The sequence below is a fragment of the Ciconia boyciana genome, chromosome 19 (assembly GCF_034638445.1).
Source record: "Ciconia boyciana chromosome 19, ASM3463844v1, whole genome shotgun sequence".
NCBI classification, from domain to species: domain Eukaryota; kingdom Metazoa; phylum Chordata; class Aves; order Ciconiiformes; family Ciconiidae; genus Ciconia; species Ciconia boyciana.
Genome location: NC_132952.1, coordinates 3,722,161 through 3,743,592, shown reverse-complemented (window position 1 = coordinate 3,743,592; position 21,432 = coordinate 3,722,161). Strand labels below are relative to the sequence as shown.

At 45.0% G+C, this 21,432-nt stretch overlaps 1 protein-coding gene across 2 annotated transcripts in view; it reads left to right on the top strand.

Annotated features, from left to right (window-relative positions):
* The first annotated feature begins 1,928 nt into the window (after positions 1-1,928).
* Positions 1,929-21,432, top strand: part of DISP3 (dispatched RND transporter family member 3) — a 114,427-nt gene continuing 94,923 nt past the window's right edge. Inside the window, exons 1-2 of one of the 2 annotated variants that reach the window (XM_072883716.1) lie at positions 1,929-2,030; positions 10,810-10,915. In XM_072883716.1, the coding sequence (XP_072739817.1) occupies positions 10,877-10,915 (39 nt within the window). In that variant the 5' untranslated portion in view covers positions 1,929-2,030; positions 10,810-10,876. Of the gene's footprint in view, positions 2,031-5,663; positions 5,789-10,809; positions 10,916-21,432 lie in introns of those variants that run through there. The other variant, XM_072883715.1, reaches the window with a different exon arrangement.

The following is a 21,432-nucleotide window of genomic DNA, read 5'->3' as shown; positions in this document are numbered from 1 at the left end:
AGTGACTGCCCAGAGCCTCATCCCACCTAGGGAAGGCAAATGTGACCCACAGAAGTTGCTACAAATGAGGCAAAGAAGGGAGCTCAGCACAACATTGTCTCAGGAGAGAATGTACCTTGTGTATTTAATCCAGCCTAAGAACTCCCTGAGGTGGGGAGTTTTTCTGAAGATGCTTCCCTTGCTCTTGTTTTGCCAGGATTTGAGGCTGGGTTATCACTGTGATTTCTGCTGTGACAGTACATGGAATCCCAAAGGACAGGTTCCTGCCCTGTTAGGTACTGAGAGACATTGTCGCTTCCCCAGACAGCTTGCGGTTGAGGTAGGCAATATAGACAGTGGACAAGTGGAGAAACAGAGGCATACACTGACTTGCTTGTCCATTTTATTTCACCTTGGTTGGCCAGAGGGTGGTTATTTCAGCTCAGTTGTTGCATGTTATATTGTTACGCCCCGGTTCATTACTTGCTCACGTTTCTGAATGCCAGGGCTTGCTGTGAGGGAGTGACTGGGAACCTGAGGCTGGTGATGTGGTCATAGTAACACTCAAGCATGTACCTGTTTATTGCAGCCCTCCTGAGAAGTAGCCATTGTCCCATGAAAGGGACAGGTCAGATCCTGTTCAGAGGGCAGAATGTATGAGTCAGGACTTGGAAAAAGAAAAACAAACTAGGAGAAAGTTTGCCTCATTACTGAGTAGCAAGTTGTTGACAACTCCCATTCCTGCTGGCTCAGAGGGAAAGAGGTAGTGTCCAAGTACTTCTCTCTCCTAAGGGCAGTTTTGATTTAGGAGAAAGGCACAGGAAATAACTGTGGTATAAGACACAGGTAATGCAATTATGGTGATATAAAACTAACAACAGGCACATCCTGAGTGACAGAACGAGGCTAAGCTGTGCCTGGAGTGTGGCACAGTGGTGCCTAACTTTCCGTCTGCCTCCCTTGCTTCATAGTGGGGTGTGCTGTAGGGAGCTGGAGCACCAGCAAGGGGTGACAGGGCTGTGAAGGAAATAAATGTACCTGTACAGAGTGCTGCCCCTGGGAATGGCTTGCTATTAATAACAGTAATAACATATGCCAGGATGTGGAAGAAGCATCTTTTGTAAAGTGCTGATCACTGCCACTATCTGGGGTAGAAACAAATTGAAAAAAACAGTTTCATTATTTTATAATGCACAATAATGCCACTTTTGTATTTTTTATTATTTCCTTGTGTTTAAATTTTGTCTGTAGGAGAGCTGTTTGTTTTTAGTAGGCCATGCTGCATATTGGCAGGTAAATCGGGGTGCTATATAATGGAGGGTGCTCAGCAGCCCTAGACAGCCATACCTAGAGTAGCCAGAACAGAAAGGCGCTAGAAGCTAGCTGCTCTGGAGTCTTATCCACTGAGATATGTCACGGTCAGCTTGTCCTCCCTCTGCCCCAGATCCACTGCAAATGGAACAATTTGGAATGCAGCCCAAATCCCACTGGAGCAATTGGAATGCAGATGGCGAGGAAAGCTGAAGGTGATTTCCTCCTCCCCTTCTGCCATACTAAATAGTGAAGGTGCAAAGAGAAAAACCTTCTCTATACAAAGGGAGAAGGGGCAGGGGAAGAGAGATTCACAGGATTCAGACAGTTCTTGGACCAAAGTCCATGCTGAAAGTGAGTTGCCTTCAAGATCAAGGGATGTCCATTCATGGGATTAAAGCAAGTGGGGACACAGTGCACAGAATGTAAGCCTGTGCAGCACTCGGGCAAGGAGAAAGAGATCACCCTGAGTAGAGGTCAAAGGTTGCTCTGAAGGAGTTAACCTGGGCAATATCTAAGTACTATAGCTTCAACAGCTTTTCTTTTATTAAGGAAAACATTTTTGTCATTCTCATAAACTATACTCAGCAAAGTCTCCTTACACTGAATCATTTATTTTTCCACAGGGAAAGATGGCTGTGGGTGTAGGCTCATTATGGAGAGAGTTGCAATGTGCTTGTTTGCACTGATTGAACGAGAGCGTTTCCTGCTGTTCCCTGATGCAGTGAGTTTCTGTAAAGGTGAGTAATCTCCAGTCCCTGAGGATGTTCCCTTCAGGCAGACAGTACAGGATTCAGGCTGGCTTCCAAGGCCCCAGCCCCAGTGTGCACTGGGCCAGAACTTGGGGAAGCTGGTCAGAGCTGCAAGGATGCTTGTACAACTCTGCTAGTGCCATAACTTACAAGAATTGTCACTGCCTGGGTTTAGAGAGGTCATAGTACAATGGGGTTCAATGCCAAAGTTTCTGTGAATGGGGGGCTTCTGATCAGCCTGGGTATATAAAATAGCCCCCAGACAGAGAGCTGGCAGGGAGAGCAGCTGCCACATCAGCACAGCTAGCCAGTGAATTGTCTAATAATCCTAAGCATGACGCAGTGCCCTTTGCTGTGGCACTTTGGCTCTACCACATGTGAATAGTGCCCCTAATAGCATATTATGTGTATGAGATGTCAAAGAAAATGCCTAGCAACTTCTTAAGGTTTCAGCTCCCTGCTCTTTTCCCAGGCAGCAACTGAAATGGCTCTGCTTTTTCCTGCTGTGGTGGGCACCCATGCAGAACTGAAAGGGTCCCCCTACCTGTGTTATCTATGTGGTCATATGGAAGTAGTAGCAAGAGACAAACAAGAGGGAGTTTTTCCTTTTTCCTGGGGTTGAGACACAAGGCTCTGTGTGTGCTTTTCTCTTTTATCTTTTTTTTACTCTTTTTTTTTTTTAATGAGATGCACAATGAAAGGAGGAAAAGCAAATTTAATTATAAAGCCATGTCTTCCTCCCCTCTCTGGCTTTCCGGACTGGGAAGTACAATCATCACCCCTTTGATGCAAGAATGAATTCAGCAGCATACATTGTTAAATTATTATTTATTTAAAATGAAAGGAAATTACTTTCAGTTCAGTGCCAGTTTCTAACCCAGTGAGAACAGCAAGGGGAGAAAATAAAGCAGCAGCACTTTAAGAGGCAACACCACATACAGGTATGTGTGTATATGCATAGCTGGTAAAGGAGTTGGGGCAACTGCACCAAAGGATTGCATGCTTCCCTGGACATGTATTCCCTCTTGTCAGCACACAGCTGTTACAAAAGCAGAGAAAGCAGTGTCTCATTTAACCCTCTAGAGCCCCCTTTACATGCTGAGTTGTACCATTATGACACCTAGACCCTTTAAAATAATCCACTACACTGAATTGTAAGACTCCAATTTGCAGATTAGGAAAGAGAAGCAAAGACAAGTGAAGAAATATGCTCAAGGACAGGCTGTGGGTCAGTGAAAGAGCCAGGAGCAGAATTCAGTAGCCACAGCCCACTATAGTAATAGACTGCACGTGCCCCACATCTTTAAAACAAGCTGAGAACATTGGATATGTTCTCTGGGACAGGGGCAATCTTCTTGGTATATCTTTGCACCGTGTGTAGCACAGAGGAGTCTTGGCTCACTAGCTGATGCTCCTGCTGCTACCACAATGTGAATAGCAGTATTTCACCAAACCAGAACCATTCTTGTTTGTCAGAACATCATATTTCAGGGCAAGCATGGGTCTGAGGGAAGGGTAAGTGTCAATGCTGCATTTCTCTTGACCCATCACTTCATTTTTCTGGTTATGAGGCAGACATCCCCCTGTCCTTGCTGTGCACTGTTAAGAGGGAGGACAAGGCCATCCAGGCTTCAGTGCTGCTGTCTCATTCTATTTCTCTGAGCTGTGAGCAGCCTGGGACTTTGTGTAAGGCCTTAATGAGCCCCAAGCAAAGGTTGACTTAAAAAATTCCTTTATGATCTGTGCTGCAGATGGAGCAACAAATGGATAATAAAAGGGCTGGAGACTGGAGGCAAATCCTCCCCTTAGATTAAGGGAAATTAAGTCCTTTGGGGGATGTGTAATGTATGAGGCTTCATTATTCTTCTTGGGGGAAGTAGCATATGATCCCTTGGTCAGAGAGATAAAAGGATCATAAACTCAAATGGCTCCACACAGTCCGTGTGACTCAGACGGCACCAGAGAATCTGCTGCAGGTAAGCTAGATACAACTCAGCCTGCCTTGTGCTGTAAAAGCAGTTCCCGTGACACTGGAAATCATATTGTCCCCATGCTTTCACGTCTTCTCAAGGCAGGTGAATACTTACTCTCTGCATGGCTGTCTTAGCTGGGGAGAGGGTCTTCTGGAGGCAAGTAAAGGACCCCAGAAGAGACACGTATCAGAAATAAACCCAGGTCGGGAAGTCTGTAACCCCTCCTTCACAGTCCCAGGTACTCACTCTTCTCCAGTCCAAGTGTTCCTACTGTCAGCTTCCTGTGCAGTCTTTCTCGCTGCTCCAGCTCATGCTCACCTCTGCTTTCCTCCCACGGAGGCTCTCCCTGATCCACACCCCCATCTCTCTGGCACCTACTCGTGCTGGAGTCTTATCCACCTTGTGATGCCCAAATATATGTTGCCCCTACTCCCAGCTTCTGAATCCTTTTGTTCATTTGATTTTTTTTTTTTTGCCAAATTGTCAGCTGATTTATACTGTTCTGAGAGGTCCCAACACATCCTCCATCTTCCCTGAGCTTTGGGAGCACATGCTTAACCTGTAAGCAGCATGACTCAAAACAACATTGTTGTCTGTCCCTGGAGCAAAAAGAAATAATATGCTTTGTTCTGCTGCTTCCTATTCAAAGGTAAATTGCTTTTCTTTTCTCCAAGAGCAGATGCTCACTTCTTTTCTTTACCTCTCTCCCTGGTGTCTAACACAGATTTAGGAGAAATCACATTCTCTGCGTTTTTTATGGGGCTTGGGGATGGACAGAAGTTATGTTACTGGAGAACTTGATATATCTCTCATTATTGAGTTGTAGATCAAAGAAAGACAACGTACGCTCTTGTACTGATCGTAGCACTGCCCAGGGGAGTGTGTGTCTCCGTGCATCTTTGAGTTTACCTTCTATATTCCTGCAATACTTGTAGATTCCGTGCACACTTATACCTGTGTGTGTGCCCCTTTTCTTTGTGCGTGCTAAACTGTTGTACATGTGTTTTTCTGGACTTGGGCATATTTATGGGCCTTGTGTAAGTATCTTGTGTGTTCTTGTGACTTGGTGCATGCCTACGTCCTTTTTGGTCTGGGGTATGTGTATCTGTGTGCCTGCACTTTTCGGAGGAGCAGGTTGGCTCCTGCTGAGGAGTCAGCATTAGGTTAGACTACAGACTCTAGTGCCATATAGTGAAATGCTGCAGCTTGCTTTATATTTCTTGAAGTACAGGGCATCACCTTTTTCCTCTGTAGTGGAACTGGGGTTGATTCCTTCTGCCAGTGGCAGCTCCCTTGCCATCACAACAATCCAGTCATCATACCTGGAAGTGATTAATACCTACCACAAAGCTCTGTAGCTAGCAAATGGGAAAGCAATTTCTTATTGCTGCTGATATGGCTGATACCAGAAAGCCCTGCTCAGCTGTGTGAGGCATTGTAATTTGGGACTTTAAAGTAGGACCACCTGAATCACTACAAACACAAAAAATATTTTTCATGTCTGTCATTTTGTTTTAATTCTGTGGCTCTGAAATTCTGCGAAATCCTGGGTGGATTTTCCACTCTTGGCTCACTCTCTCTGTCTCCATCTTTTTCCTTTGTTTCTCTTTCTGCCTCTGCAAAGATGTTACCATGATGAAGCTCTTGATGGATTCCTGGGTGACTCCCACCTGGTGGTGATGGATTGCTGCTCTCTTTGCTGCACGCTCCAGCTGTCTCTGCAGTTCAGTCTGCTGGATTGACAAGGCCCATAAATCACTCTTGGAATGCAAGGTGCGCTGAGAGCTCTGGCCCTGTTTGTGATGTGCTGATGTGACATAGCCTCACATGTACCACTTGCATGTGGACAGTGGCAGATTGGGGTGCATGTGGATTTCAGATCTGACTGCCAAACTCTCGTATGCCCCTCTTTGGGTTTGAGGAGGCTGGGTTAGAAGGGCTGGGAACGTGCTGTCTCTCCTACTGCTATTTCCTTTCTGTGCATACACAGTGCTTCACAGAATTGAAAAAGGAAGGAGGTGTGATGTGAGGAAATTGTAGAGAACTGGGACAGTGGATGATAAGGCGGCAGGAGTGATGCACCATGCAGGCAGCCACAGAGCCTCCTCAGAGAACATGTGGATAGAAAGTAGGGGAAGGGAAGAGTTTTGATAGTACTGCTATCTTTTGGTTAGTCCTGCCTTGCCTTTTTTTGTGTGGAATAGGAGCTGAAGGGCACAGTGAAGAAAGAGCCTTGGGAGAAAAAAGGGAATCACAGCAAGGCAATCAGGTGAAGCTGCACATTAGACTATCCGAGGATGCAAGAGACGCTTGATCATCGCATGTGTCCAAGAATTTGCCACAGTTGTCCTTGGGAGCCTCTGCAGCAGTAGTAGAATCATAGAATCATAGAATTGTTTAGGTTGGAAAGTCCATCCGTTAACCTAGCACTGCCAAGTCCACCACTAAACCATGTCCCTAAGCACCACCTCTACATGTCTTTTCAATACCTCCAGGGATGGTGACTCTACCACTTCCCTGGGCAGCCTGTTCCAATGCTGGACAACCCTTTCGGTGAAGAAATTTTTCCTAATATCCCATCAAAACCTCCCCTGGCGCAACTTGAGGCCATTTCCTCTCGTCCTATCACTTGTGACCTGGGAGAAGAGACCGACCCCCACCTCTCTACAACCTCCTTTCAGGTCGTTGTAGGGAGCAGTAAGGTCTCCCCTCAGCCTCCTTTTCTCCAGGCTAAACAACCCCAGGTCCCTCAGCCGCTCCCCATCAGCCTTGTGCTCCAGACCCTTCCCCAGCTTCGTTGCCCTTCTCTTGACACGCTCCAGCCCCTCAATGTCTCTCTTGTAGTGAGGGGCCCAACACTGAACACAGCAGTCGAGGTGCGGCCTCACCAGTGCCAAGTACAGGGGGCACGGTCACTGCCCTGCTCCTGCTGGCCACACTATTGCTAATACAAGCCAGGATGCCATTGGCTTTCTTGGCCACCTGGGCACACTGCTGGCTCATCTTCAGGTGGCTGTCGACCAACACCCCCAGGTCCTTCTCTGCCGGGGTCCTTTCCAGCCACTCTTCCCCAAGCCTGCAGCGTTGCAGGGGGTTGCTGTGGCCCAAGTGCAGGGCCTGGCACTGAGCCTTGTTGAACCTCACACAGCTGGCCCCAGCCCATGGATCCAGCCTGTCCAGGTCCCTCTGCAGAGCCTTCCTGCCCTCCAGCAGATCAACACTCCCACACAACTTGGTGCCATCTGCAAACTGACTGAGGGTCACTCGATCCCCTCATCCAGATCATTGATAAAGATATTAAACAGGACTGGCCCCAGCACAGAGCCCTGGGGAACACCACTGGTGACCGGCCGCCAACTGGAGTAAACTCCATTCCCCACCACTCTTTGGGCCCGGCCATCCACCTAGTTTTTTTCCAACTAGTTTCAGCTAGTTTTTTACCCAGCGAAGAGTATATAGTACTTCATCCTCGCAATGCACGTGTCCCCTGTGCACTATGGGTATAGCACAGACACCAACAATCATTCCTGCAAAGCATCCGAACATCTTCCTTGCAAATTCTGCAACTATTTAATGGAAATTCCCTGGTTTCTTTACCCCTGGGTCTCATCAGGGTAATGACAGCCTCACAAATCTTTAACCACCATACCAGCTGTAACTTTGTGAACCTCTAGAGTGGTCCCCAACAATTGGGGGCCACCATTTTCCACAGGGTGGCAGCAACATGCTTCCAGTTTCCATGCCGAGTGATCCCACTTTGGGTGCTTCTCTATCAAGGTTCTGGGTAGGATTAAACCTGAAAAGAGAAATGTTTCTAGGAGGGAGAGGGGGAATTTGCATGTACTCCGTGCAGACAGCATACATCCCCAGATGAAACATCCTGACAATGTTAAGAGACAGCAGGCAGAGCTGTATGCAGGATGTTCCTGCTTCTTTCCAATGCAGCATGAACCTGCCTTCCAGATTAACCCTACTGTTTTGTTCCCCCCGCACAGAAAGCCCTTAGGGTAGGAGAGAGAGAGATTTTGTTTCTCAGAGGTTGAAACCATGAAATGACAGATGAAATTTTTATTATGATGATTTTTATTTTTGTGTCTGGCTTTGAAATGATGGTGAAAATTCTCAACAAAAATACCTCATGAATATTCAATTACAGTGCCAGTAACACTTTGCAGTCATGGATTATTTATATACGAAATAACCAAAGCTTCATAAATAATAAAATAGCAGCAATCTCCGCTGTGTTTTATGTTCCCCATAGCCAGCACGGGGGCGGGGAGGATGTATCTTTGTAGCACATTTACATGCTGTATCAGCCCCTTGCAGGCTGGGAGCAGTGGGGATGACAGAGGTAGCAGAACAAAGCGTGCAGGTGAAGGCACTGGAGGTGTGGATGCGCACAGCACAATATGTGCACAAGGAAATGTTCATTTGCTCCAGTGCTTGTGGGTGCATCTGGCTGCAGAGGACTTCTGGTGTAGCATGAGGCATATGTGGTTTTGAGGGCAGAGGTGGAAGTGCATGCAGAGGGATTGCAGCAAGGGGAGAAAAAATATAGCCCGGATATGTTGCTTGTGGGCGAGAAGATCGAGCACTTGGCTGCCTTTGGCTTGGTGCAGCTTGACAGCAGCTGTCTATATGCCCATAAACATAGGAGATATCCCCATACTGGACTGCAGTAATAGCAGGGCATTGAGTTGTTTAGGAAAGGAAGCCCTCACTTCTCAGACTTGGCCCTAACTGATCCCTGCTTGATGGTTTCAGATCATCAAAAAGCCCCATGTTGGCAGAGCTAATGAACCCCTCTTGGGAAAGGCTCAGGTTTGCCTAAGTGGGCATAGATAAAGGACAGGGCAGTGGGCTTTCCCTCTAGCCAGAGCAGCACCCACTTGCAGTCCCCTCTCCTTTGAGTAAACCTGTGCTTTAATTCCCTGGACAAATCTCTCTCACTCCCATTTCCCAGCTGAACAACTGGCATGTGCTATGTAGCTTGTTATACAAGAAAGAAGTATGATTCTGGGGAATGTCTAACAGAGTTCCTCTCCTCCAGCCTAACCCCACTATTCAGTCAATAATAAAGCAGAATAAGACTTAATAGCTGCTTTCCTTAGCACCAGACAGCAGTGTGAGCACCTGATCTTTGCAGACTCCACTGCTTTCAGGAGAAAGGCTCTTTTGCCCAGATGCCTTTGCTGGATATTCAGCAATGAGTAATCCTATGGGGATGAACAGAGGGAACTGAGCCCTCCATTGCCCATGGTCTTCCCTCCTTTCCTGAAGGCTTATGCTGATGTCCCTCTCCCTACTGCTCCCACTGGGAAGCACTAAATGCCAAATCAGTAAAAGTGTCGTTGGTTGCTCCGAGGGATGATTTATCACTCCAGTTTGGTGGCAGCATATTTATCCCCCCACCAGCCCACTTGGCAAGAGAAAAGAGATAAATTGCTGTCATCTCTTTTTATGGAACATATAATCGGGTGGTAACATGGAGAGTCGCCTCGGCTCAAAGTCATTCAGAATGAATTATTCATTCGCTTAAAATGTCTTAAAAAGAAAGGGAAATCGTCTCCCTGATACAGTATCTCTTCCTGGCATTGCTGCAGTTGGGCATTGCTTGAAGAGTCCTGGTTTGATGAATAGGATGAAGTATGAACAGTTTCCCAGCAGGGTCCCAGGACCTTCTGCAGCTGTCCTGTGTCTGACATAGCACTTCTGCACTGCTCCCAGGAAAGAAGAAAAATCTCCCTGCTCAAGGTTTGGGAACGGGCTCAAATGTTTCTCAGCATCCTCCTGAGGGCTTGTCAAGGGGGCTTTGAGTGCACCTAGGCCTTTCTGGGCTGGATCTTTGCACATGGGAGAATTTAAACTCCTCTCTAGAGTCCTCACTGAAGGCTCCTCCTTTTTATCCCCTTAGGAAGATCTGTGCCATGAAAGTTGTCCCCTCCACAGAGAAAACCTCCTCACAGTGAGCTCGAGAAGGCCATGGTTCTCAGGGAAAAAAGGCTGAGATGAGCTCTTCTGAAAGAGCTTCAAAAGCAGTCATCTAACCATGACTGTACCTCTATCCTGCAGGAGCAGGGAATCCGGCTTTTTAGAGGTTGCCATCTTGCTGCTTCCTAGTCTGTATATGAGGACAAGTGATAGTTTCTGATACCTTAAATTCTCATGTCCTTGCTTTGGATTCCTCAGTTGGAACTGACTGAAGCTCTGACCTTTTTTTCTTCCTAAACCATATTATATAGTAAAAAGTTTCTTGAAGAAGGAAAAATTTATATAATAGTCCTGGAAGAACATCTAGCAGCTTGGAAGCATGTCTGAGGCTGCTGAGTCACTGGAGCGGAATTAGACATCTCCCATGGAAGAGACTTTCTACTGAGGTTTACTCGTCTTGCCAAAAATTTCACCCAAGACTCTTTCTCAGTATTTTTAGCTTTTTGCTGAAAAGTGTGGGGGTTTTACCCACTGGAAAATGGCCTTTAATTAAAACTTTCCTGAAAAATGTTGGTAATTAATTGACAAATATGGACTTTTCATGATTCTGTAGTATTCTCCATCTGGTTATTTGGAATAATAATCAGCTTTTTTATATTTACCAAAACAGACTTTTTCAGGTTAAAACATGTTTTTGTTTGTCTGTGTATTGAAAAATATTGATCATGATTCTGTGAAAAGTTTTGAAAGAACTGAAAATCAGCTCTTCCATTTCCCATCTCAGCTAACAAGGAGGAAGAAGAGAAAATTCCTCTTATCCACTTTCTCCATGTAACTAGTCTGATGCTCATCTTTTTCCACAGGAATAATATTGGGAAGCAGAAGTTGTTGAGAAGGAGAAAGATTCTGTACCCGTATCACTGGAGAAGGATGTGGAAAAGAACCTCTGTATATTCCAGTGGCTTTCAGGTAGGAGATACAACACATAGCACATGTGTTTCTGGGATGGCATGGTGGTTCGTTTTGTGCTGTGCCATCGGGAAAATGTCAGCTGATTCCTTACTACATCCTAAACTGACTGTGCAAAAATATTAGAAAGCCCTTATAATCCCTATAGCTACCCTTGCCTACCTGCCCTTCAAATCTGTCTCCTTGAGGCTCCTCTTACCGTGTTCATTACCGCACTCACACAAAAAGCCATGACAGAAGAGACCGTCAGAATTCAGAACTATGAGTGTGTGTCCATGCAATAACAATACTGGCAGGATGTCTGAAGGGTCCTTGGCATAGTCAGCTGAAATGTTTAGTTCTGAGCAGTAAACTATTCAAACTTGGATCCATCAGGAAAACTTAGCAAGATCTCGCATCTTTCTTCATGCACTCTTTGGTTATTGTCAGAAAGCCATAATTGCTTGATGTATTTTATGTCACCTGTCAGAACAGTTGCAAGTGGTGTTTCTTAGCACAGAGAGAGTATATCTTTTAATAATGAGTACTTTCTGTTGCATGATCTCAATGTGTGTGAGGTAAATAACCCTCTACTGTGAGGGAATGATATGTTTTATCCTGGGTTTATGAGTGGGGAAATTAAGGCAAGAAAAGCTACACAAGATACGTGTGAGAAATCCGTGTACAGTCGCCTGACATCATAAAAGTCATCCTTCCATCTCCACATTCTGGAGATTAAGGAACCAGTTACTGATTAAAACTCTTTGTTTGAATGGCCATTTCCTCTCTATCACTCTTTTGGGGAGGGGGTCTTTTTTATTTGCTTTCCACTCATTTATCCTCACTTTAAGTCCAATAACAGAAAAAAATTAAATTACTTTCTGCTAAGAACAAGGCCATGGGTCTGAGCTCCAGTCTCTCCTGGAGAACTAGGGCAGTTCCCCTCTGCCATAGAGGTAATTCAATTTACAAGGAGTTTGTAAGATAATGGTGAAGGAAGCATGAGCTTGTTATGTCCATGGAGAAATTAGTTCTCAAAAGAACACTGCTGAAAGAAGTAGGGAAGGAAAAATGAGCAAAACGAAATGAGAAAGGTTATAAACACATTAAGCTGGGCTTCCCTACTTCAGTGTTTGGAGCTGACTCTGCTATAAATTGTATTGATTAAGAAACTTATTGGAGCTACCTGCTGCTATCAATTACTTTCCACTTATTGCTTTCTTTACCTGCTGGGCAGTCTGACAGAACTGAAGCCCCAAATCTTCTTAACATAGAGCTCATGAGAGCTGGAAAACAGAAGAAACTAATTTCCACTACTGCTGTTTCCTACTGGAAAGGGAAACAACCCACATGGCTCATATGGGTGGGCTTTTTGTGGTGTCTGGAATTGGGATGGGAGAAGTCCATGAGCTTATGGAATATGAGAAATGCTACAAAATGCTATGGACTTATGTGACAGGCAGTTCTCAGCATGTAGTCCCATGGTGGAGCTGCCAGTCCTGTCCTGTGCAGCGTGTCTGAAGCTGGATACTGCCTCCAGAGCCTCACACTGCAGAGCAGACAAAGGCATTGTCAGGTAATGAAATAATGATGTGAAAGGGATGGGATGGAAGATTCTTAGGACAACATAATCCTCCATTTTTTCCACCAAATGCTGCAGTGACTCTGGTAAGTTAGGGGAAATCTGATCTAACGCTATTAATTTTATGGTAAAAAGGAGAGGAAAGCAATAGAGCCACAAGAGCATGAATGTCAGCCGCCGTTCTGCTGTTCCGGAGTCTCTTTGTAACTCCCTTTTATACCCTGCAATGATTCCTCTGTAGCCTGCAATTCTTGACCCTTAAGGCTCTCTGATGGTGAGGAAATGATTGGCTGTTTTTGCTGATTCTTTATATAGATCTATATATATAAAACCCACAAAAAATAAAGCAAAGTCTAGCTCCTCTTTTCCAAATTCAGACCTCCAGAATCAGAGCAACCCACAGGATTTTCTTGGCAACGATCCAATAAAATAAATGGAAGTGAACATCCAAGTTGTTGAAAAGGCTTTGAAAATCTCAGCCTAAGTCCTTAAAAGTCCATTTACTTTCTTACTGCTGTGACTTCAGGTCAGCTTGGGCTCTTGACTTCACTAACTGCTTTAAAACTACCTTGAATTTCTCATCTCTTTTATCCTATGGGATTTTTCTTTCTTTGCCTTTTCCCTCTGACCCTTCATAAATCCTTTTTATTTTCCCCTTCTTGCACAAAACTAGCCAGACAAAGATGCAGGGCAGGGGCAATGTGAGGGCATGCCTGGTTCAGAAATACACCCCTGGCATGCCCTGCAGCCAGATCACCTCAGGCTGTTGTCAGTTCTTGCATGCTAAGCAAAATTGGGCTGGATGACAGATGCTGAAAGAAACCTGGAGTTTGTAGGAGACAGTGTTGGGAACCTGTTGGCTTTATCTGCACAAGGCCCTTAAGTGTAACACCAATTGGTTTGGTCCTAATGTTGCCGTGTGATATGGGGAATCAGTTGAGGAACCACAGATTTTGCTCAAATGTTGCCCAATTCCATGGTATTTACTGTGAACTTAGCATTATTTCATCTTCTTTTTTCAACCCTGGAGATCCTAGAGGAACAAGATGCCACAAGATATTTTGTTGTGTTCAGAAGTAAATTCCTGTCTTTCACAGTTGCAGTGAAAAGCTTGAACATTTGACCCAGGTGCGACCTAAAGACTCAGAAGCCGGAAAGCAAGAGAGAGCCCTTATTTATAAAAGTATCCTGTTTGATAAGCCAATATAAGGAGTTATAAAGTGTCTGACTTAGATTTGAATTCAAGGGACTTAAAGAAGTTGTAAAAAATGCTGGCTGCCAGCAGCCCTCTTGCCCATACGTATCTAGTGATCTTGGGTGCTCAGACACTGATAACATAAAGAGGCAGGGAGATCTGAGTACTTTCTAGAAACGAATACCTTGAAGGCACTTGTCAGTAGGATCCTGAATTGTTAGTCATGTTTGAAAAATCAGGCTTTATGCTGACTAGTGCTAGTGCCAGTGGGATTTTGGAAGATGCCATGTGGGCTAATACAAACTGAGATGGAAAATGTGACACTTCCTAGACTGAAGCAGTGCCCTAGCAGGCTCTTGGAGGCAGCTAGTGCATCTGGAGCACACTGTTAGCAGGGCTGTGCAACTGCCTTCTTGACCTGGAAGACCAGACATCTCAGGGCATTTTTACTTTTAGGGCACTGTTTTTAATTTCTTTTGTTGTGACCATGGTTCAAGACAGTGTGAAGGCACTGGCAGCCCATCTGAAGTCTTCCCCTATACTTTTAGCCGGATATGTGGGTCTTTACTTTTTTCCTGGTCTTTTGTACCAAGGGCTCTTGGGCTGTTTTCTACTGAAGGGATGCCTGCATTTTATTTACATGGACAAAAAGAGACTTTGTAATGTAAAAAGCTGAATATGACTATATACTGCAAACAGATATTATTTAGCATGCAAAAAAAAGGCAGTCTTATTCTGGGGTGGCAGGAATTTGTTTTCACTTGTTGGAGTGCAGTATGAACTCGTTAATTTGATAGTATATATATAAGTTCTATCGTTCTATATAAAATTGTGACAAATTCACCCCCAGACATCTCACAGTTACTACTCAGCTTCACATCTTTGCATCTTGAAAAGTCATAGTGACAAAGGCAATTGAACTCAGATCTGCCTGGTCCAAAATTAATCACTCTTCATATGTAAGCTAAAGGAATTTGCTGAGGTCCTTTATGAGCAAGACACAGGTAAGGACTGCAACACAGATTGGCATCTCTGAGTCTGCCCGTCAGAGGGCGATGAAGTGCTCATGTGGAAGAATACACTGGCTCATGCACATGTCTTCGGCCAGTTCATTTGCCTAGGGTGTATATCTCTGAACTGCCACATTAAAATTGCAATGCCTGTAACAGGTCCTGAAATTACAGTCGAGAGCCATATTCCTTTGACCTTCTCTGTATTCTGTTTGGATTCACTCCTTCTGCCAATTTAGCCAGGCAGCCAGAAAGTAAATAAATGCTCCCCACCTGGCAGGTGCAGAAAGGTTAGATTTGCATAAAGTGGCCAGTGTAAATTTCTCCTGTTTGTTGTCACCTCTTCTCTCCAACTGGGAATTCCAAGGCAGAGATAAATGTCATCTGGAAATAGCACTTCAGTGTCAGCAGTTAATCTCCTCCTGCTATTTCCCTGTAGCCACTTCGTGCTGCTCTTTACCACATGGATCAGCCAATCACCTCTTGTGTGAGCCTCTCATTACTGGGTTCTTCTGCTACTGCTTTGCTTACAGTCTTGACTTCCCTTTTACGTTTTCTGTTTGTAAATTAGAGTCTTCTCAACTGGTAAGTCACTCTGCTGAAATGATTGTGCGAAACAGCCTGCTACCAGTTTCATTCCCTGAATGGTTCAGTGTGTCTCTACCCTCTGTTCCTGAGTCTCGATGGATTAAGAATCATGTAGATTCTCTTCTATTTCTTCATCATATAGCAAGCAGATCATATGAGGCACTGTAAGTTCCCAGGCTGAGAATTCAGTTCTGCAAAGCTCTAAGCTGTTCCTGAGATCACTGACTGCTGCTTGCTTGCCCATGTTACTGAGAGTCCAAGAGAGTCAATTGGAGTTCTGCATCTTGGGCACGAAAATCTTAGCAGTGCTCCTCTGTAAGTGCTTGTCTCTTGCTCAGGAAGTGTTGGCTAATGGGGATGCCACTGCTGAAAAGAAGGAGAATGACAGCCTCATGAGTGGGTCCAGTTTTTCAGCTCTTTGATTTGGACACTCATTCAAGGGCCTTCTGCTGGTGCACCCTGTTACATGTTAATGCTATAAATGGTTGAAAAGACTTCACCCAGTGAGAGCAGGGACTCCCCACTCCTGCTTCCCCACTTATTCTGCTTTTAACTCTCTCTGGCTATTAATGCCACTTAGGAGGCAGAGGACTCTTCAGTCACCCTTTTCTCCTGTACCATCTCTCTCTCATTTTTTTCGGGTTTCCCTTGCTTATTCTGACTGTTCTTGGTGATCTGCTCCAGCTCTGGCTATTTTTTCTTCTTCATCTTCTCATTTCTCTTTCTCTTTCACTCACACACACAAATGCCCCTTCAACCGTTAGTCTACAGTAAAGCTCACAGCTCTGTGTCGTAGCTCAACTCAGATCAACCCTTGTCCTTGTGTTTTGAACAGTCACCTCCATTGCTTCAGTTTGTACCAAACAAAGAGACATGTAAGTGTTCTTTGGTTTAGCCTGAATCAGAGACAGCTGCTCTTCTCACGGGTTCCAATGAGATTTAACCTAGCCCATAACAACAAGGTCCATATTGCCAACTCCCTTCTGCGTTGCCCATGTGCCAGAGTGATCCTGTCATCCAAGCAGCCACCTGCCCCCTGTTTTTTCCAGCTGCCTCCGTCTGTTCTCAGTAGAGTCCCCAATTCCTTAAGAGCCATTTCCTGGCTGGTTTAAATCAGACTTATCTGTACCCTTGAAATACATTGTACAATTGTTTTGGCATTTCTCCAAGAACAGTTTAGCCCCTTCGTGTTGGACTGTGGTGGAAAAAGGCTTTCTGCTCTGTCTCCCTTCCCTGAATGTGTTCAAAATGCGCTGTTTCAGACAGCCTCTCCAGTGCTGCTATTGCTGCCTCCAGTAAGAGGGAGGAGGTGAAAGAAATACATCAGTAATTTGGTTCTAAATCACTTTCCCAACAAAGCTAGTGCTGAAGGTCACTCGTAATGAAGCTGTCATACAGGTAAGGCCTCACAATCAGGGAGAAAAAGAGGAAAATGAAAATCAGGCTGGAGATGAGTTCGTGGTAATCCTGAAGCAATTTCATGGAGATGCAGGTGTTTGGATTGGAGTCCGGGATGCTAACAGGAAGGTCATGAGAGGGAAACTGCTTGTGTGGAGTTTCTGTGTTGTGGTGGGAAAGACTGCATGGTCCTTTAGTGGTGCTTAGCCCTAACTATGAAAACCTATGAGCAGAGTCCCATGCTCCAAGCTCTTTGGGAGAAGAAAATTATGAGATTAAACCATTGTGACCCTGCCTGCATGCCCACAAAGTGACTAGGCATAGTTTCACATCGTCTGAGAATTGCAGGAGGGTTTGCATGGAGGTTTGAAGCCCTAGTTTGGAGATCCCAAATCCCTTCGCATAGCAGAGTGGTACTGTGCAGAAAAGAAGCTCTGATTTGCTGGAAAAGGAGCAAATAGGATTTCTTAATAAAAAACATTTTTAAATTGTTGAAAATCCTTTTTTTTTACATTTAAAATTTATGCTTTCAAATAAGAAAGTAATTTACAAAAAAATGTAAATGCATCTTTTAAAGGTTGACATAAAATGAGTTGGTTTAAAATTATTGCAAAGAAACCTATTGATTGACCCAACTTGAATTTTTTTAGGCAAGGAATTTAGGTTCAGGAGGATTTTTGTGGTATTTGATTTTCCACCTGGTTTCAGGATGGAAATTATTGTTTGTCAAAACTGACATTCTCTGGCTTCCATCTCAGGCTAGCACTGTGTCTGGGTGTGGGCTTCCTAGAGCTTTGGTGTCCAGTATGAATCCACTCCCTCTGCTGCAGTTGAGCTCAGACCAAAAGTCAGTGTTGGCACAAAAACTGCACCCATGTAGCCAAAGCTTGGGAGCTCCATTCACCCACCCAACAGCAGGCCTGTTAAAAATGCTGTGTGCACAGGGCTGAGACTTGCACATGAATCCTGAGCACTCCCCTTAGTGCTGCTTGTCCCTCAGCTCCGTGCCTCCGTTCTCATGTGCCCAAGTCTCATCCTGGCTCCCAGTGAGACAAATTGTTCACTGATGCAGCTTTTGATTAAATTTCTGGCCTCTTTTCCAGAATTATTTCCCCTGGGATTACGCAGAAAAGCACTGCAGCAGAGAGGGGTGGGACTGAGGCAAGGAAGAGCAAGCAAAGTTTCCCCCAGTATACAGCCTTGAGAGATACAGAGATGTTCAAGAGAGTGGAATGGGATGATCTGTCTTTATAGTGACCTTCTAAGGTGCATCATAATAACTGTTCACTGGAATCCATGGGAGGGTGTGTGATATGTAGTGTGAAAATATTTCCTGTTGGTGTCCCTGGATCTAACTCCCTCCCCTCCCTCCTTCTCACCCACCACCATAGACTTCTTGTAATCTCTGGAGAACCCAGATCCCCAGCCCAAAGAGAGCATTATTTTAACTTGGCACTTAGCCCCCAGGACTCAGGGTGATATTTACACTGGCAATGGTGGGAAGAGGAAAAGAAATAGTGCACTTGCTGGGTTTTACAGTGCCTGTCATGTTTATCGTCATTGAAGTTCACTGGAAAAAGACTTCAAGAAAGACAAGCAGGAAGTAAATCTCTTTCTTCTCTGGGGAGGCTGTTTGGATTGTGAGAGATTTCCATGGCTAAGTTTAGAAGGAACTTTTCAAACTGCTAGGCAGGGGAATTTTATAGCATAAACCGTGGATTTCAGGGTGTATCCTCAACAAATAGTGGTGTATCTCTTGGGTGCAGTGCCCTTTGTGGAGGGTTTGGGCCACTGATGATGACAAGGCATCAGTCATCCTTTACAGCAGCATTTGACAGTTGCTTATCTGTGGTGTAAGAAACTGCATGAGAAACCAGGCATGTTGAACTAGACTTTTAAGTGTCTTTCAGAGCTTCTGGAATGAAGCCTGAAAGGGAAAGTCTTGAGGGTGTTTTGTCATGGGCTTTTGTTGGGGGAGGATCTCAAATGCCTGTGCTTTGGACATCACAAAGCAGGCATCCTTGGAGAGCTTATTATCACAACTCCTTGAACAACTGACCACTCCCAGAGGACCGCATATACAATAATGTAAGGAAGAACTGTTGCCTTCAGTCTCAGGTTAGAGCTCTTCTACATCACACCCCCTGCCTCTTTGTACAGCTTTGGACGTGTGGCCTTTGTTTGGCTAATGAAGCTGTCTGGAGCTTTGAAAGCCCAAGCACGCTCCTAGTGCTCATTACCTGGCTCCTACAGCAGGAGCCTCCACCAGCAGCAGCCTCACTTAAATACCTGTTATTTCATAAGAACCAAAAGGATCAATGCAATTGGGAAAGTAAGCTTGGAGATGCAAAGTCATTTAATGGGGAAAACAGTGCAGGTAATTAGGCTTGACAAAACTTTTTCGTAAGTGACTACACCTTTGAAGGGAACATAATCTCCTTTCACAAGCATCGTGTCTGTACCCTGATGAGTACCACATGTGCATATATAGACACAGTGGCATGCACGTTTGTCTTTGAGCACATGACAATGTATATGCAGTATACACAGCTGGTAAGCAATATCATGAACTTGTGCATGTAAAGAAATATTCTTGGTCATAATACTGTGTAATACTGCCCATATGTGTGTAAGTGGTGATGCCAGAAGCTTGGAAATGATAGAGAAATAGTTGATAACTCTCACGCTCTGCTTGCATTCTCTGCAGTTACAAAATATGCTGTAGCCAAAAATGTTGGTTTGTTTGCTGGAATTTTCCATCAGCACCCCTCTGTCCTGGTGTTTGGGTTTATTTTACTTATTTATTTGCGTGTCACACCTATGACAATGCCTTTGTCAACATCTAAAAAAAGCCTATCAATGTAGTGGACAAATAAATAAGCCTCCAAGATCTAACTTATTATGCACGTTCAGATAAGCAGATCTCCCAAAAGCATACTTTTGAGTGGCATCACCTGGTGTTGCCCTGTGGCATAGCAGTAAAAATTGATGTCTTCCCATATTTAAAAAAAAATCTGAAATTTTCCTGCAGAGTTTTTGTACTTGCAAATCGTGTCCTTGGTTGCAGGCTCATCTGTTAGACAATGCACCTTGACGTCATACATCCTGAGCCAAGCTGTGGTCCATCGTTTCCTGCTAGAACATGTAATTGGGCTAGGGAGCAAAGAGCAATTGTGGGATACAAAACCAACTCTCCACGGGACTCTTTACAAAGATTTTTCACAGTGGGAGCTGGCCACGTTCCCCTGAGCTGCACAGATGCTTGAAAAGGGGGCTTGAATTTCCATGGCAACTGGCTGCATTCTGCTGACTCTGGCAGTCTGTCACTCTCCGGATATGTCTGTCACCCCTGGTGCTCTGAGTTTCAAGGCCAACAATGTGTGATGGACAAAGATTGAAGTGCGGTTGTGCTGGGGTCAGACATCCTGGTTAAGGGAATGTACTGCAAACACACCAGGGGATAGGCACTGTGCAGTTAAGATGATACAGGCGAATCCTCTGGTCTGGCTCAGACATCAGTTACAATAGGATCTTGCTAGTTGAGCCGTTGTCTGGTTACTAGGAAGCTCAAAGGCATCATGTCACAATATGATTGTGCCCTTGTCTAGCTCCTCTCATCTGAAGAGATCAGTTTTTTATATATGTCAGATGACCTATTCTCACAGTGTCTCTGTGAGGCAGTCACAGTGGGGAAACTGAGGCAGCCCTAGGAAGTAGCTAGATATACAGAAAATGCTAGTGCTAGAGCTAGGAGCAGGATCAAGAAGTTCTCGTTTCCTCTGTTCCCCACCTCATTGTGAGGAGCTATCACCTCTCATGGAACTTGTAAAGTAGGAGGACACTCCTGGTTATTTCTTGAATCACTTCTAAGAAGAAAAAACATATAACATGCACATACTCAAAATAGTAGGTTAAAATGTTATAGTGGAATAGAGGGCAGTAGCTGTGGACAAATCTGAGGAAAAGGAATTGTGTGCTAAGAGATAAGGGTGAGATGGGCTGAGGAGTTTTCTATTTCTGGGTGGGATTGAAGCAGAGGAGGAGGACAAGGTGCATTAAGGGCAGTGTGAGGCTGAGTGCAAACTCAGAGGGATAGGAAAGGCTCTGTCTGTCTTGAGTTTATCCTGAGTTCAGTGCAAGCTCAAGGGCTGGCACAAATTTTGGTTCCCATGACCCATGCATTTCCCACGAGCTGTAGGAAAAATATGGGTTACAGCTTACAAGACAGTGTTTACTGAAAGGGCTGTGCATTACTGGAGCCAGAACATTGGACCTGGGGGAGAGGGCAGAGAGGGTCATAAAGGAGGTTGCTGTGATCATCTTTGAGATCTTTGCCAAGCTGCCTGGAAATGTCTTCTTTCGACATGTATGTGAGGATCCTGGTTTTCTGTTGTCACAAGTAGTGACAACATGTGGCAAGCTGGGCTGAGAGGAGGAGCTGGGGGAGAGGGATGGTGTGGTGTCCTATTCCATCATGTGGGAACATATTGGTTTGGCTGTGCTGCAAAATGGAGGTGGCTGGCAGGCAAAGCACTAGCCTCAATTAGCTACACTAAGGGGAAAAAAATGTGTCTTGGCCCCCTCGGGGACACCACTCATACTGTGAAAGAGATATCCAAGGAAGACATCACTTCTGTGTGCAAATGGGAGAGGAGTGGGATGGAGAGAGCTGCATCCCCTTTGAGAATTGGGTTACGCTTAGGGAACTGGCATGCAGGGGAGGCTGAGCATCTGTAGGCTGGCAGGCAGCATTTGCCTCTGCTGA